Genomic DNA, 16,405 nt, shown 5'->3' with positions numbered 1-16,405 from the left:
CCACAATCAGGGTACTTCAAGTCCAAAAAAGATCAGGTGCAAAGCAAGCCTACTTCACACCTAAATAATGCAGCATACATTTTTTATTATTTTTGGATTTTGCTCACACCTTTTACATGGAAATGAAAATGCTAACAGAAATGAAGCCCCTAAAGATCTAGTTTCTTATCTCATGAGTAGGAACTCCTTCCTCGTATCCCGAATAGATCTGGTAACATCATATAGACCTACAGTCTTTGAGCACAAAACAATAATTGTGAGGGGTTTTTTTTAACTTTGTGTTTTATTTTTCAAGTCAAGCAACAAAACAGTACTTCTAATACTAAGATCCAGCAATACACTTGACAAAAACCAAAACTACCCCACCCCTCAACACCACAGTAAAAGCAAAATATTTACAGAGGGTATGAAAATAATAGAAGAAAACATTAATAGGTAACGGTGGTCAAGTCCAGTATAGTGCAGCCCAGAGCCCCTCTGGGCAGTAGTTTATGAACTCATACTTTGACACCAAGTGAGAAAGGGTGCCCAAACCCGCTGGAAAGCAGCCAAATGGCCTTGCCATTGCGCCATCAGCTTTCTGAAGTAGACATTCCACAACGCACTTCAAAGCTGTGTCATCTTTGGAATCACTTGTAATTCTCCAACTTTTCCCCACCTCCTGACGAAGAACTGCTAGACAGGGTAGGAGTACCATCATTACATCTGAGGAGAGAGAACCAGGTACCACATGCAACAAAAACAGAGTAGGATCCGCTGATAATGCGAGCAGAAAGCATTTTGGGAAAAACTCCCTTCCAAACCAATCCAAAAAAGGCCCAATAAGAGGGCAAACCCACCAAATGTGGAAGTAAGTACCAGGCATCCACAACCCTGCCAATATTACCCCCGTTTGAGTAGCAATAAATTGAGCAATAGGCGTGGGAGCCCTATACCATCTATAATGTAATTTCACCCCACCTTTTCCATCAAATTAGCTGAAATAGAAATGTGGGCCATATTTTGGTAAGCATTCTCCCACTCCTGTGAGTTTAAGCATGTTCCAAGGTCAATCTCCTACTGTCTGATATAACAAGGTGGCTGTTGAGGGCCAGACTGAGACAAAAATTATAAAGAGAGGAGATCACCTTGGGTTGGCACAAACCCTTGACAAAAAAAAAAATCCTCAAACAGAGTGAATGGATGTCGAACCCCCCCCCCCCCCCACACACACACCCACCCACCCAATATGGTTCACTACAAAGCAGGTGCCTAAGCTGCAGATACATGAAAAAGTCTTTACTATCCAAATGAAAAGTATGCTGCAACTGTAAAAAAAAAAAAATAAATTTAATTTTTAAAACAGAGCGAGAGAAAGCCACCCTCCTGTGACACCTGACCAAGATGCATCAGCCCCTTCCTCTCCCAATCCTGAAAAGCATGCTTATGCCATCTCGCAATAAGGGAAGCCAGGTCAGAAAGTGGGGCACACCAGGGAACCCATCTATCCCTGAGTAATGTTCAAAACCATTGGACTCGGAGGGCCAAAGAATCTTGTATGATAGGATTCTGAATGCTCCACCACCCAGGCACCTCCAGAAGAGCCCAAAAAAGTTAGGTGGTATTAGGAAAGGAATGGAAAACAAAAATGAGGACGTTATAATGCCTTTGTATCACTCCATGGTGCAACCGCACCTCAAATATTGTGTGCAGTTCTGGTCACCACATCTCAGGACAGATATAGTGGAATTAGAAAAGGTACAAAGAAGGGTGACAAAAATGATAAAGGGTTTGGGATGACTTCCCTATAAGGAAAGACTAAAGTGGCTGGGACTCTTCAGCTTGGAGAAAAGACGGCTGAGGGAAGATATGATAGACGTCTATAAAATAATGAATGGAGTGGAACGGGTAGACATGAATCGCTTGTTTACTCTTTCCAAACGTACTAGGACTAGGGGGCACACAATGAAGCTAGAAAGTAGTAAATTTTAAAATGAATCCGAGAAAATATTTCTCCACTCAGTGTGTAATTAAACTCTGGAATTCGTTTCCAGAGAATGTAGTAAAAGCAGAAGCTTAGCGGGGTATAAAAAAGGTTTGGATAGCTTCCTCAAAGAAAAGTCCATAAGCCATTATTAAAATGGACTTGTGGAAAATCCTCTACTTATTTCTAGGATAAGCAGCATAAAATGTATTGTACTATTTTGGGATCTTGCCAGGCACTTGTAACCTGGATTGGCCACTGTTGGAAACAGGATGCTGGATTTGACCTTCGGTCTGTCCCAGTATGGCAATACTTATATACTTATGTACATTGATCTGCATGAATAAGATCTGAAATATGAGCATTTAAACACTTCACAAGAACACTAACCAGCAGTTTAACATCCAAGTTGAGGAGAGAAATCAGCCTGTAAGAGCCACACTGTTTAGCGTCCTTTCCATGTTTAGTGATGATAGCCTCCAACATAGAAGCAGACAAAGGGTACCCCCCCCCCCCCAAGAACCCCATTAAAAACTTGGGCAAGCAGTGGAGCCGAAAGACCCCTGAACATTTTATAAAATGTTGTAAGGCCATACAGCCCTGGTGATTTACCTGGTTTCAGTGACCTAATAGCGAAATTCAACTCCGCAACCTCAAAATCCTGATCCAAGAAATCTATCCCCTGCTAGATAGCGCTGCATATCAAGAGGAGTAGCCTGCATCTCAGAAGAACAGAGAGCACAATAAAAAACACAAAAAAAATAAGCCCTCAAATCTTCCAGTTTAGAGTACTCCCTCCCAAAGGGACACTACCTGCTGCTGCTTCATTTGAGAGGCAAACAATTTACTAGCCTTGTTACCCTCCTCAAAATAGATTTTCTTCACATTGTTCATATGAAACAGCACCTCCTCGGCCCAGAAAGCTTTTAAAGACTTGTGCACATCATGGATCTGATGCCTCAAGGCCAGTCAGCGTCTGAACACACACACGCTCTGAGAGAGACGTTGCGGAAGATGTTTATCTTTCTACCCTCATCTCCCCTTACGTTCCCGCCCGTAACCTCCGTTCACAGGATAAATCCCTCCTCTCAGTACCCTTCTCCACCACCGCCAACTCCAGGCTCCGCTCATTCTGCCTCGCTTCACCCTATGCTTGGAACAACCTTCCTGAACCCTTACGCCAAGCCCCCTCCCTGCCCGTCTTCAAGTCTTTGCTTAAAGCCCACCTCTTCAATGCTGCGTTCGGCACCTAACCCTTACCGTTCAATGAATCCAGACTGCCCCAATTTGACTGCCCCTATCGGACCGGACCGATTGTTCACTTGTCTATTGGATTGTAAGCTCTTTGAGCAGGGACTGTCTCTCTTTGTTAAATTGTACAGCGCTGCGTAACCCTAGTAGCGCTCTAGAAATGTTGAGTAGTAGTAGTAGTAGTTTTCTCTCACATTCATTTTTTTAACTTGCCAGTCCACATGATAGCCTTAAGGCGTTTGTTAGAAGCTGTTTTATCTCAGAGTACCGAAAGACATCTCCGAAGCGGAGTTCCCTTATATTTAACCCAGATTGGGGCATGGTGAGACCACTTATCAATTTCCACCCTTTCTACATTTGAAAGAAATCCCTTGTCAAGAAAAAAAATAATACAGGACGAAGAGGCATAAGAAGCAGAATAATAGGTAAATTGTTTACTTGTGCCATGAAAATGCCTCCAAGCATCCACAAGCCCCATATGTGACAGCAAGTCATATAATGCTTGCCTATCAGCCTGCTTATATATCAGCTGCACCGTGGAATTGAAGTACAGCTTCACATTAAAATCATCCCCCATAAACCATTGGGTCACTGAAGAAGAGACTGCTCTAAGTCCAGGTTGAAAAAATAAAAACCCTCTGGGTGTCATTAGGGGCATATGTGGAAACCAAATTATAAAGGACCCCCTGAAGCTCAATTTGAAGAGCCAGAGAGCTGCCATTTGGATTGGGTAGTATGTGCTTAATGATGGGTTAAGGGAGCTAGAGATCAATATACCCACCCCCTGCTTTTTAGCAAAAGGGTGAGAGGCAAAAAATTGCAGCAGATACTGCCTGTTATTAAGGATATGGTGATGCTTCAATAAATGTGTCTCTTGCAAAAAAAAACAAAGGCAGAAGTCCTGGACAGTTCTTTAAAAAGACAATGCCTCTTATAAGGCAGATTAAACTCTTTGACATTCTGGGATACTATCTTAAAATCACCCATTAACAAGAAATGAAACAAAAAGCTTAACTACTACCCAACCTGGGCCCCTCCAACTCACCGCATCCAACATAAAACCAATATGTGTTAATCCCAGTCTATACACCCTTCATCCTTCCACCTCCTTATGAGCACCTCCCCCAGTGCCCAGCCACAAACTCCTTCAATATCCTTCCCTCTGGATTGTCAGACTTGTGAGTTCTTGTACCAAGTAGAGCACTGCTGAGCCCGGTACTCGGACCAGGTTCTGCTTGGCGGCTGGACAACCCCGGGTTTCACCTGCACTGACCGCCATTCCCCAGAGGTTGAGCCCCTAGGTGCGGGCGGCCTGCAGTACTTACGAGACGGAGATGGAAGGCGGGTTGGTGAACGTATCGGCCAGGCGGGCAGCAGGCAAGAGAGTGATCCAGGTACAGGCAAAGTCAATAGGCAGGCAGGGGAGTAATCTAGGAACAGGCAATGTCAATAGGCAAACAGGCAAGAGAGTAATACAGGCACAGGTAAAGTCAATAGGCAAGCAGCAGGTCAAGAGTAATCCAGGTGCAGGCAGAGTCATCAGGCAGGCAGCATGTCAAGAGAGTAATCCAGGTACAGGCAAAGTCAGTAGGCAGGCAGCAGGTCAAGAGAGTAATCCAGGTACAGGCAAAGTCAGTAGGCAGGCAGCAGGTCAAGAGAGTAATCCAGGTACAGGCAATGTCAGTAGGCAGGCAGCAGGTCAAGAGAGTAATCCAGATACAGGCAAAGTCAGTAGGCAGGCAGCAGGTCAAGAGAGTAATCCAGGTACAGGCAATGTCAGTAGGCAGGCAGCAGGTCAAGAGAGTAATCCAGGTACAGGCAATGTCAGCAACGAGGGACAAAGTAGAAAAGAAGCAAACTACTGAGCAAGTAACACCTATATTTAGTTGTTGAAGCAGTAGACAGCGCCCCATGTCTGGGATTGGGGTCCATGGCGACATCACTGGAGGTGGTCCCTTGCGCTCAGGCTCACATGCAACCTCTGCATCAGTTCCTCCTGGGCTATTGGTCTGTGGTGTCCAAGGATTACGAGCAGCATCTCATTTGGCAACCCGAGGCTCGTCTAATCAGTATGGCCTGATGGGTTTGAGACACCAATCTGCTGCGCAGCGCTTCTCTAGCAGCTCCTGATTGGACAGTGGTAATCACCGATGTCAGGATTGGGGGGGGGGGGGGGGCGCATTGTCGTTCTTGGTACACACAAGATCTCTGGTCCAAGATGGAGGCCCAATGGTTCGTCAGCAGGTTGGAGCTCCAGTTGGTCCGTCTGGCTCTGCTGGTCTTCCGGTCGATGGTGGAGGGCACATCAGTGCACGTTCTGTCCAACAGTATGTGGCTTATTCAACAGGCAAGGCGGCTCCTGCAGCCCCACTTTGACGGAGGAGGCAGATGGACTTCTTGTGTGAGCGTAGGCTCATCTGCTGCAGATTTCTGCAGCTCATGTCACAAGGACGTCCAACATTCAGGCAGATTTACTGAGCCGGACCACCTTGGATCCGGGGGAGTTGGAGTTTTCTGACTCAGCCTTTCAACTAGCTGTCAAACAATGAGGGGGCTCTGTGGATGGATCTAATGGCAACCAGCTGCAATTGCAAAGTTTCCCAGTTTTTCAGCAGAAGAAGGGAGCACAGCTCCGAAGGTCTCGACACTCTGCTTCAGCCGTGGCCAAAGGCTTGACCCTCTGTATGTCTTTCCTCCATTACCCATGATCGGCATGGCGCTTCTTTGGATTTGGTTTCATTGGGGCCGTGTGATTCTCGTTGCGCCAGCTAGTGGTGGGCGAGCTGTTTCGCCTTCCTCTCACTTCCGACCTTGTTTGCCAGGGGCCGATCCCTCCTCCTTTGATCTTATGGCCTGGCTCTTGAACAGTTGAAGTTGAAGAAAAAGGGGTACTCTGATTCGGTCATTGCTACTTTACTCTATGCAAAGAATTGTTTTACCTCTGTGGTGTATTCATGGGTTTTGGCGTGTTTGAGTCCTTGTGTGCGGAATGGTCTATCTCTCCATTTCAGGCTTCCATACCGCTGATTTTAGGCTTTTTTGCAGGACGGGATACAGAAAGGATTGGTGGTCAACTCTCTTCGGGTATGAGTCACAGCCCTTGCGTGTGCTACAGGGATCAGAGTTTCTCATTCCTCCATCACCTCACGTCTGGATGTGGTACATTTCCTCAAGGGAGTGATTCGTCTTCAACCTCCACTGGTGCACCCGTGTCCAGATTGGAATCTGAATCTGGTGGTTCGGTCTCTTCAATGGAAGGCCACTCTTAAGGATCTCACCCTCAAGATAGTGTTTCAAGTGGCTATTTTGTTGGTGTGCCACATGTCCAAGCTGCAGACCCTGTCTTGCTGTGATCACTTTCTCTCTTTTTTGGAGATGGGGGTCACAGTTCACATGGTTCCTTCATTTCTGCCTAAGGGGTTCTCGGCCTTTAATATTAATCATCCCTTGTTTCTACTGTCCTTTCACGTGGACGTGTATCTGTCATATTTTCAGCAATTGTGCTTCCTTGATATTAAGTGGGCACTTTTACTGTATTTGTCAGTAACTAATGACTTCTGGCGCTCGGAGAGGTGATGCAGCCTCTAAAGCCACTATTGCGCATTGGATTATGGAGGCCATTTCTTCCGCATTTGTCCTGGCTGGTTTTCCGCCGGTGCATTTGTGCACACTCTCTGCGTGGCTCTGGCTACTTCCTGGGTAGAGGCTCAGGTGATCGCTGTTGAGGAAATGTTTTGAGCAGCGATGTTGTCGGTTCACACCTTTCTCCAGCGCTATCGTTTGAATGTGACAGCTTGAGATGAAGCATCTTTTTGGGCTTCAGTTCTTGCAGTGGGGGTTTTGTCTTCCCACCCAATTTAGGATCTGCTTTGCTACATCCCACAAGTCTCTGGATTCATCTGCTGTGACGCTAAGGAACGAAAAATTATATGGAGGAGTAGCCTAGTGGTTAGTGCAGTGGACTTTGATCCTGGGGAACTGAGTTCGATTCCCATTGCAGCTCCTTGTGACTCTGGGCAAGTCACTTAACCCTCCATTGCCCCTGGTACAAAATAAGTACCTGAATATATGTAAGCCGCTTTGAATGTAGTTGCAAAAACCTCAGAAAGGCGGTATATCAAGTCCCATTTCCCTTTCCCTTACCTGATAATTTCCTTTCCTTTAGTTGCAGCAGATGAATTCAGAGTCCCGCCCTTTGCTGTATGATTCTGGTAGCCTTACTGGCTTTCCTGAAGAGGTTTCTTCTCTCATTCTTTGGGTATCTTCGGAGAGTGTGGTTTTTTTTCTTACAGTTTTTCTCTTGTTTGCTGTTGTAGGATGCCATGTGGTTTTCTGTGAGGAAGGGACTATGTTTCCTATTGATTTTCCTTCTGTTTTGTTATGAAATATACTGACTGGCCAAGGAGCATTACGTCCTATAGGGCACAGTTCAATTCAGTGTTCTCTATCTCTACCTGCTGGTAGACCGACACAACCCACAAGTCTCTGAATTCATCTTCTACATAAGTACATAAGTAGTGCCATACTGGGAAAGACCAAAGGTCCATCTAGCCCAGCATCCTGTCACCGACAGTGGCCAATCCAGGTCAAGGGCACCTGGCACGCTCCCCAAACGTAAAAACATTCCAGACAAGTTATACCTAAAAATGCGGAATTTTTCCAAGTCCATTTAATAGCGGTCTATGGACTTGTCCTTTAGGAATCTATCTAACCCCTTTTTAAACTCCGTCAAGCTAACCGCCCGTACCACGTTCTCCGGCAACGAATTCCAGAGTCTAATTACACGTTGGGTGAAGAAAAATTTTCTCCGATTCGTTTTAAATTTACCACACTGTAGCTTCAACTCATGCCCTCTAGTCCTAGTATTTTTGGATAGCGTGAACAGTCGCTTCACATCCACCCGATCCATTCCACTCATTATTTTATACACTTCTATCATATCTCCCCTCAGCCGTCTCTTCTCCAAGCTAAAAAGCCCTAGCCTTCTCAGCCTCTCTTCATAGGAAAGTCGTCCCATCCCCACTATCATTTTCGTCGCCCTTCGCTGTACCTTTTCCAATTCTACTATATCTTTTTTGAGATACGGAGACCAGTACTGAACACAATACTCCAGGTGCGGTCGCACCATGGAGCGATACAACGGCATTATAACATCCGCACACCTGGACTCCATACCCTTCCTAATAACACCCAACATTCTATTCGCTTTCCTAGCCGCAGCAGCACACTGAGCAGAAGGTTTCAGCGTATCATCGACGACGACACCCAGATCCCTTTCTTGATCCGTAACTCCTAACGCGGAACCTTGCAAGACGTAGCTATAATTCGGGTTCCTCTTACCCACATGCATCACTTTGCACTTGTCAACATTGAACTTCATCTGCCACTTGCACGCCCAATCTCCCAGTCTCGCAAGGTCCTCCTGTAATCGTTCACATTCCTCCTGCGACTTGACGACCCTGAATAATTTTGTCATCGGCGAATTTAATTACCTCACTAGTTATTCCCATCTCTAGGTCATTTATAAATACATTAAAAAGCAACGGACCCAGCACAGACCCCTGCGGGACCCCACTAACTACCCTCCTCCACTGAGAATACTGGCCACGCAATCCTACTCTCTGCTTCCTATCTTTCAACCAGTTCTTAATCCATAATAATACCCTACCTCCGATTCCATGACTCTGCAATTTCTTCAGGAGTCTTTCGTGCGGCACTTTGTCAAACGCCTTCTGAAAATCCAGATATACAATATCAACCGGCTCCCCATTGTCCACATGTTTGCTTACCCCCTCAAAAAAATGCATTAGATTGGTGAGGCAAGACTTCCCTTCACTAAATCCGTGCTGACTTTGTCTCATCAGTCCATGTTTTTGTATATGCTCTGCAATTTTATTCTTAATAATAGCCTCCACCATCTTGCCCGGCACCGACGTCAGACTCACCGGTCTATAATTTCCCGGATCTCCTCTGGAACCCTTCTTAAAAATCGGAGTAACATTGGCTACCCTCCAGTCTTCCGGTACTACACTCGATTTTAGGGACAGATTGCATATTTCTAACAGTAGCTCCGCAAGTTCATTTTTTAGTTCTATTAATACTCTGGGATGAATACCATCAGGTCCCCGTGATTTACTACTCTTCAGCTTGCTGAACTGACCCATTACATCCTCCAAGGTTACAGAGAATTTGTTTAGTTTCTCCGACTCCCCCGCTTCAAATATTCTTTCCGGCACCGGTGTCCCCCCCCCAAATCCTCCTCGGTGAAGACCGAAGCAAAGAATTCATTTAATTTCTCCGCTACGGCTTTGTCCTCCCTGATCGCCCCTTTAACACCATTTTCGTCCAGCGGCCCAACCGACTCTTTGGCCGGTTTCCTGCTTTTAATGTATCTAAAAAAATTTTTACTATGTATTTTTGCTTCCAACGCTAATTTCTTCTCAAAGTCCTTTTTTGCCCTCCTTATCTCCGCTTTGCATTTGGCTTGGCATTCCTTATGATCTATCCTGTTACTTTCAGTTGGTTCTCTTCTCCACTTTCTGAAGGATTGTTTTTTGGCTCTAATGACTTCCTTTATCTTACTGTTTAGCCACGCCGGCTGACGTTTAGTCTTTTTTCCCTTTTTTCTAATACGTGGAATATATTTGTCCTGAACCTCCAGGATGGTGTTTTTAAACAGCATCCAGGCCTGACGCAAGTTTTTTACTCTGCGAGCTGCTCCTTTCAGTCTTTTTTTCACCATTTTTCTCATTTTGTCGTAATCACCTTTTCTATAGTTAAACGCTAGCGTACTTGATTTCCTAGTTTCACTTCCTTCAATGCCAATATCAAAACCGATCATATTATGATCACTGTTATCAAGCGGCCCTCGTACCGTTACCCCCTGCACTAGATCATGAGCACCACTAAGGACTAAGTCTAGTATTTTTCCTTCTCTTGTCGGCTCCTGAACTAGCTGTTCCATGAAGCTGTCCTTGATTTCATCAAGAAATCTTATGTCCCTTGCGTGTACAGATGTTACATTAACCCAGTCTATATGCGGGTAATTGAAATCCCCCATTATTATTGTGTTGCCCAGTTTGTTTGCGTCCCTGATTTCCTTTAACATTTCCGCATCCGTCTGTTCGTCCTGGCCAGGCGGACGGTAGTACACTCCTATCACTTTCCTTTCAGTTTTGCCCACTGCTTTTCTTGTTCCCCAGATGTTTCCATACAGCTAAGATCTGTTTGAGCTATTCCCCCGTTTTGACAGTTTTTTTTTTAAGAAGAAAAAAAAAAATTGCTTTTGAATGATCCCTCTCCATGGAGTTGTGTTAATATTGAATTGCACTATCTGGTGATCACTGGATGACGCATGATCACCCAGTATAACTTCCCCCACACCCTCATTACACACACACACACCACACACACACAACTTTGGTAAGCACTGCATCCAGTATGGTACCTATCCTGTATGGTTTCCATTACCAACTGCTAGAACAAGTCTCCATGTGGAGAATCTAGGATCTCCTTCCTAGATGACACCACAACATGTATGTCTCAATCAACAACTGACATTTTGAAATTTCTATTAGTAGTACATCCCTTTAATAACTGTATTGTGGATGTCTTCTATTAAGCCTCTTTTTAATTCTTCTGCCTATGAAGAAGGCCTGTATTTCACACCTGTGCAAATAGATGTTCTATTTCTTTTTCCAGATTAACCCATAGTGTCTTCTCATTATCCTGTAAGTCCTACAGTTCTATTGCTTTAATTTTATTATCAAGCATCACTCCTCCCTTTCTTCCTACCTTGGCCTTCCTGAATAATATAACTATATCCTAGACATGGGTCTACAAGAACCACATCGCCACGACCACCACTAAAGTCAGTCTCTTCCATCACAGTCTCTAAAACAGGTACCTTATTTCCCATACTATGGGCATTAGTGTATACACAATTTTCCAGATGTTTTTTTTGTCATATCTATAGAGAGGGGTCCTCAACCCTGTCCTCAGGACATACTTAGCCACTCTGGTTTTCAAGATTCCCACAATGAATATGCAGAAGATAAATTTGTATGCGCTGCCTCCATTATATGCAAATCTGTATCATGCATATTCATTGTGGGTACCCTTTAAACCCTTTAAATTGGCTGGAAATGTTTTGAGAACTCTGCTATGGAGCAGCAGTTTTCAGCAAGTGTGTAGCAAGCATCTGGGAGAAGTATCACAGGGCCTGCACTGAAACAGAACAGCATTTTTTAAAAAATGAAATGTTTGTAGCATGTCTCTCTCCCCCCCCCCCCCCCCCCCCTTCCTCAGCCAACCCTTGCCGCGGGTCCAGTACATCTCCTTCAGCACATCCTCCCCCCACCGCCACCACCAGTTTGCCAAACCTGAGTTTTTTTGCTAGCAATGATAGACTTGGGCCAGCCTGGAGCCTTCCCTCTGCCATCTACCGCTCCTCTGATTCAACTTGCAACATGGGAAGACATGGCAGAGGAAAGGCTCTGGGTCGGCCTCGCTGCCAGCAAAGAACTCGGGTTTGATGGATGGGGGGGGGGGGGGGTGCTGAGGGAGGATGCAGGAGAGAGAGGTGCCAGACTTGCTACGAGGGTTTGCTAAGGAAGGAATAGGGAGAGATGCTGCACCTACAGCTAGTGTGGAGAGCTACTGGACCCATGGGAAGGAGGGAGAGGGAGAAAGATGCTGGACCTGCAGTGGGCAAGGGGACAGAAGAGATAACAGACCTGTGTGGGAGGAGTGGACAAGAGGGATACCAGACTAGGAGAGAGGAGGAGATGGCAGATCATGGGAGGAGGGAGAGAGAGAGAGAAAGAGATGCTGAACTGCAAGAGGGAAAAGAGGGAGTAAATGCAGCTATACAAACCCTGATGCCATGCTCCTTCCTGGGCTATATAGGTGGTAAACTGCATATACAGGTGTTCATTTTTGGTCTGTGGCTTGGCCGCTTGCCCCTTTGAGCCACTGCCCTGCTGAATATAGAAGCCGTACCCATTTTTTAGAGGGGAGGGAGAGAGAAGGAACAGGGAGTTGCTAGACTATAAGGGGGGAGGGGACATGGAGTTGCTGCACCATAGAGGTGAAGGGGAATGGAGAAGGGTGAGGGAGTTGCTAGATCATAAGTGGGAAGGGGAGAGAGAGGACAGGGAGTTTTTGAATTATAGGGTTGAAGAGGAAGAAAGAAGGGAGAGTGAATAGTTGGTCCATAGGGTGAAGGAGATGAAGGAGTGTGCAGGACAGGGGAGATGCTAGGTTACAAGTGTGGACGGAGAAAGAAAAAGGAGATGCTGGGCTATAAGGTGGTAGGAAGGAAGAAGAAGAGTTGATGCTTGGCATGGTAGAACCATTTATAGTGGTTCTCAAGCAAGTGAGTGAGAGGAGGATGTTGAGTACAGAGGGTAGAAGTGTAGTAGTGGATAGTGAGTGAAAGAGAATGGAATAGGAGACCAAGGAAGGAGTGAAACAGGAGAACTAGAGGGTAAGAGGAAGAGATGGAAAGTTGATAAGTAAGTGAAATGTAGGTGGAGGACTGAAGAATAAGAGGGTGAAATTCAAGTGGGCAGACAGAAAAGGGAGAAAGAGGAAACATGTTAGAGAAGAATTATTGAGGTAATCAAAGAAGGAAAGTGGAGAAAGGACAAATGGACAGTATGCAGTTTTGTGTAAAACACTAGCAGTCCCACTTGTTCTGTTTTAGTAGGTGAATTGGTGTTCTAGGGTCCATGTAATATTTGTAGTGCTGCCTGTTCTTAGATAGTTTGTGGTATTTGAACCATAGGAATTGTGCTGCTGTTGTGTAATAGGTTTCCTATATGTATGTTACGATTTTTTCAGGTTTTGTATTTCATAATGTGCCTGGTAGTGGAGAGATGTGTTGCTTTTTCTCAGATGACATGAGAATCAGATTTTTGTTTTGGTATGGTAACTTCCTTGGAGAAGATATCTTAGTTATGATCTGCACTTTGTTTTTGTTTTTTTTCATTGGGGGGGAGGGGGAAGAAGGGATAAGGTTTTTATGAATGCACAACATAATTCTACCATACTGAATCAGACCAAAGGTCCATGATGATGGTCATGTATGAAGTGTCACAATGCGAACATCATCCTTCAGGTTCCACTTCCTCTTAAGGATACTATCTTGTAGTATCAGAACCACCTTAAGATCCATAGTCCTGCCCAAAGGGGAAGTGACATGGGAGGGGTGGAACTGTGTCATAAATCATCTGACACATTTGCCTTTCGTCTCCTGATTTCCCACCTGTTTCAGAACCAGGTGAGCAGGAACAGCTAGTTTAAGAAGGCCCAGAGGGAAGCAGTGAAGCCCCACTGCATATGCCTGCACCACCTATGTATGAACTGCAACCATTACACTTAAATAAAACCTTATACTTTAATATCTTTGACCTGGGTGGTTTTAATATCTTTGACCAGGGTGGTCGCAGACCAGCTTCAGTGAACTGCTAACAGTTGTACTGGTAACTCTGGAGAGCCACACCGGAGCACAGCCACATATGTTGCATGCTGTGGCCCTGCAAGAGCAGGCCGCAGGGAGAGACACTTGTACAGAACAGGACCCCTATCTAACACCTTTAATAAAATATTATTTTGTTCACCTTAACCCGCTGTGTAGAGCCTGCCCTTGTTCACGTTACCACAGTCCCAACTGAAAAAAGGTTGAGAACTACTGCTGTAGAGGTATTTACTTTTGTACTTCCCTGGGGGCTATGTTCACCCATCCCAGCAATTTAATTTAAAGCCCTCCTCAGTAGGTTAGCAAGTCTACTTTGGAAAACACTTGTCCGTTCTTTGATAGGTGGATACAGTTTCTGATCACTGTCTCATTGCAGTGCACTGCACTGTTTTTGTTTGAGTTGGCATGTCAGTATTAATTATCTAGGTGCCTTACCAGGAAAGTTTAAAGTGAACAGGGCAGGTGTATATTGCCAAAATCTAGTCCATGAAATACTAATTTGAATACAGTTAAAAGATGTACTTCGTGCTGCTGTTTCATGCGCCTTTAGCGTGTCACTAAATTTAATCACTAACCCCCCTGTTTACAAAGCCACGCTAGCAGCTGTCGGTGCGGTAATGCCGACACAGCACATTGCTGCACGACTTTGTAAATGGGGGGGGGGGGGGGGTAAATATATGTATTAGTAACAACCTCTAAATTGATATTTCGTTTCTGTCTTTTATCAGGATTGGAAGACTTTTTGATGGCACTGAACCTATTGTTTTGGATAGTCTCAAGCAGCATTATTTTATTGATAGAGATGGGCAGATGTTTCGATATATCCTAAACTTCCTACGAACTTCAAAGCTGCTCATTCCAGATGATTTCAAGGTAAGATTTCCATCAAGTTGCAAGAATTCAGAACAGTACTTTGAATGGAGCTGAGGGTCTGTTGTGAAGCACTGTGACTCCAGTAGAGAGGATATGATGACGTCTTAATAGCACAGATTAACTTAAATAAGAAGTACACATAGATGAATGATTCCCAATTCCTTCAACCATCTATTGATAAGCAGTTTGTGACTACATATAGAAAACATACTTTAAAATGTAGGTAAATGCTAGAAGTCTAGAAAATAAGATGAGAATTAGAATGTATGTGACCATTTCAGGGAAAAGGTGACTAAAATAGCAGATGAAAAATGTTGAGTGGCCAATTTTTTATGTCATGGGTCCATGAGCCATATGAAAAAGCAGCATGTTTGAACCTCTCTAACTTTTTTACTTTTTCATGTAGAAAGATGGGGCATGGACTGTTATATTACAAATTGTTTACTCTAACATAATTCATTAAAATCTCAATTTCTGTGACTTTAGTCACCTTTTCCCAGAGATAGTCATATGTAGCACTAAAGGTTGATACCTATATATCTGATAGAAGAAAATTTTAAGGGGGGCACTGATTCTGGGGTACACATAACAACAGGACAGGGCAGATCAAATTGATGGAAGTGTGGCACTATATGTTAAGGATGACATAGAATGAATTAAAGTTCTGCAAGAAACTGCACTCTGTAATCTTTATAGGTGGAAATTCCAAGAATGATAGGGAAGAGTATAATAAGGGTGGGGGAACGCTATACCACTTGCTTAACCAAGATACAGAAACAGAACGGTAACAGTTTAGGATGGCTAAACAAATTGGCAACACAATAGTAATGGACATTTTCTGTAATCACAATATTGGGTAAATGTCAAATCAGAACATTTTAGGAGGTAAAGTTACTAGATAAATAAATAGCTGGTCATAGAATTGATAAGGGGGACAACAGCTTTGGATTTAGTTCTTATCGGAATGCAGGACCTGGTGCTAGGGGTTAAAAGAGGTGGTTCACAAGCGGTGTTATTCTTTTACCGTGTGATTCAGCAACCTGTGGGACTGAGATACTGCAGGTTGCTGAATCGTGTGGTAAATATAGATCGCCTTTTACTGCACCTTGGTAACTTCCCCCTAAGTTTCAGTTCTGCCCCATTAAACCACCATGCCAGTTCTTGCAAACAATTGCTAATGACAAGATGTCAACATGGCCCACTCCAGCCTCCATCTGTGAATAACTGGCAAGATAATCCACAATGCATTACCATCTGGACCACTGGGCTCAAGTAAAGATTTTTTTTTTTTTTTTTTAAATAGTGGTAACAAGATTAATCCCCTGCAGCAGCTTGCAGATCACTGGGGCTGTACTTGATTCGAGGCCCTCCCAAATCACTCTCTGTTTCCTGGCTAACAAAAAAGATGATAGCCAAGAAAACCACCATCTCTGTTTATCTCGGTATTAAGTACTACTACTACTTAACATTTCTAGAGCGCTACTAGGGTTACGCAGCGCTGTACAGAGCAACAAAGAAGGACAGTCCCTGCTCAAAGGAGCTTACAATCTTAAGGACGAAATGTCAAGTTGGGTTAGTCTAGATTTCCTGAGTAGAGGTTTAGTGGTTAGGTGCCGAAGGCGACATTGAAGAGGTGGGCTTTGAGCAAGGATTTGAAGATGGGCAGGGAGGGGGGCTGGCGTATGGGCTTAGGGAGTTTATTCCACGCATGGGGTGAGACGAGGCAGAAAGGGCGGAGCCTGGAGTTGGCGGTGGTGGAGAAGGGTACTGAGAGGAGGGATTTGTCCAGAGAGCGGAAGTTACGGGTAGGAACGTAAGGGGAGATAGGGGTAGAGAGG

The 16,405-nt window shown here is 44.6% G+C and overlaps 1 protein-coding gene across 3 annotated transcripts in view; it reads left to right on the top strand.

The window, feature by feature from the left end:
* KCTD1 (potassium channel tetramerization domain containing 1) overlaps positions 1 to 16,405 on the top strand; it is a 233,902-nt gene that overhangs the window by 174,101 nt on the left and 43,396 nt on the right. For all 3 annotated transcript variants that reach the window (XM_030213693.1, XM_030213690.1, XM_030213684.1), the window contains exon 3: positions 14,423 to 14,567. In XM_030213693.1, the coding sequence (XP_030069553.1) occupies positions 14,423 to 14,567 (145 nt within the window). The remainder of the gene's footprint in view (positions 1 to 14,422; positions 14,568 to 16,405) is intronic.

Source organism: Microcaecilia unicolor, chromosome 1, assembly GCF_901765095.1.
Source record: "Microcaecilia unicolor chromosome 1, aMicUni1.1, whole genome shotgun sequence".
Lineage (NCBI taxonomy): Eukaryota > Metazoa > Chordata > Amphibia > Gymnophiona > Siphonopidae > Microcaecilia > Microcaecilia unicolor.
The sequence above is the reverse complement of the archived record's forward strand: the minus strand, read 5'-3'. Positions and strand labels throughout refer to the sequence as shown.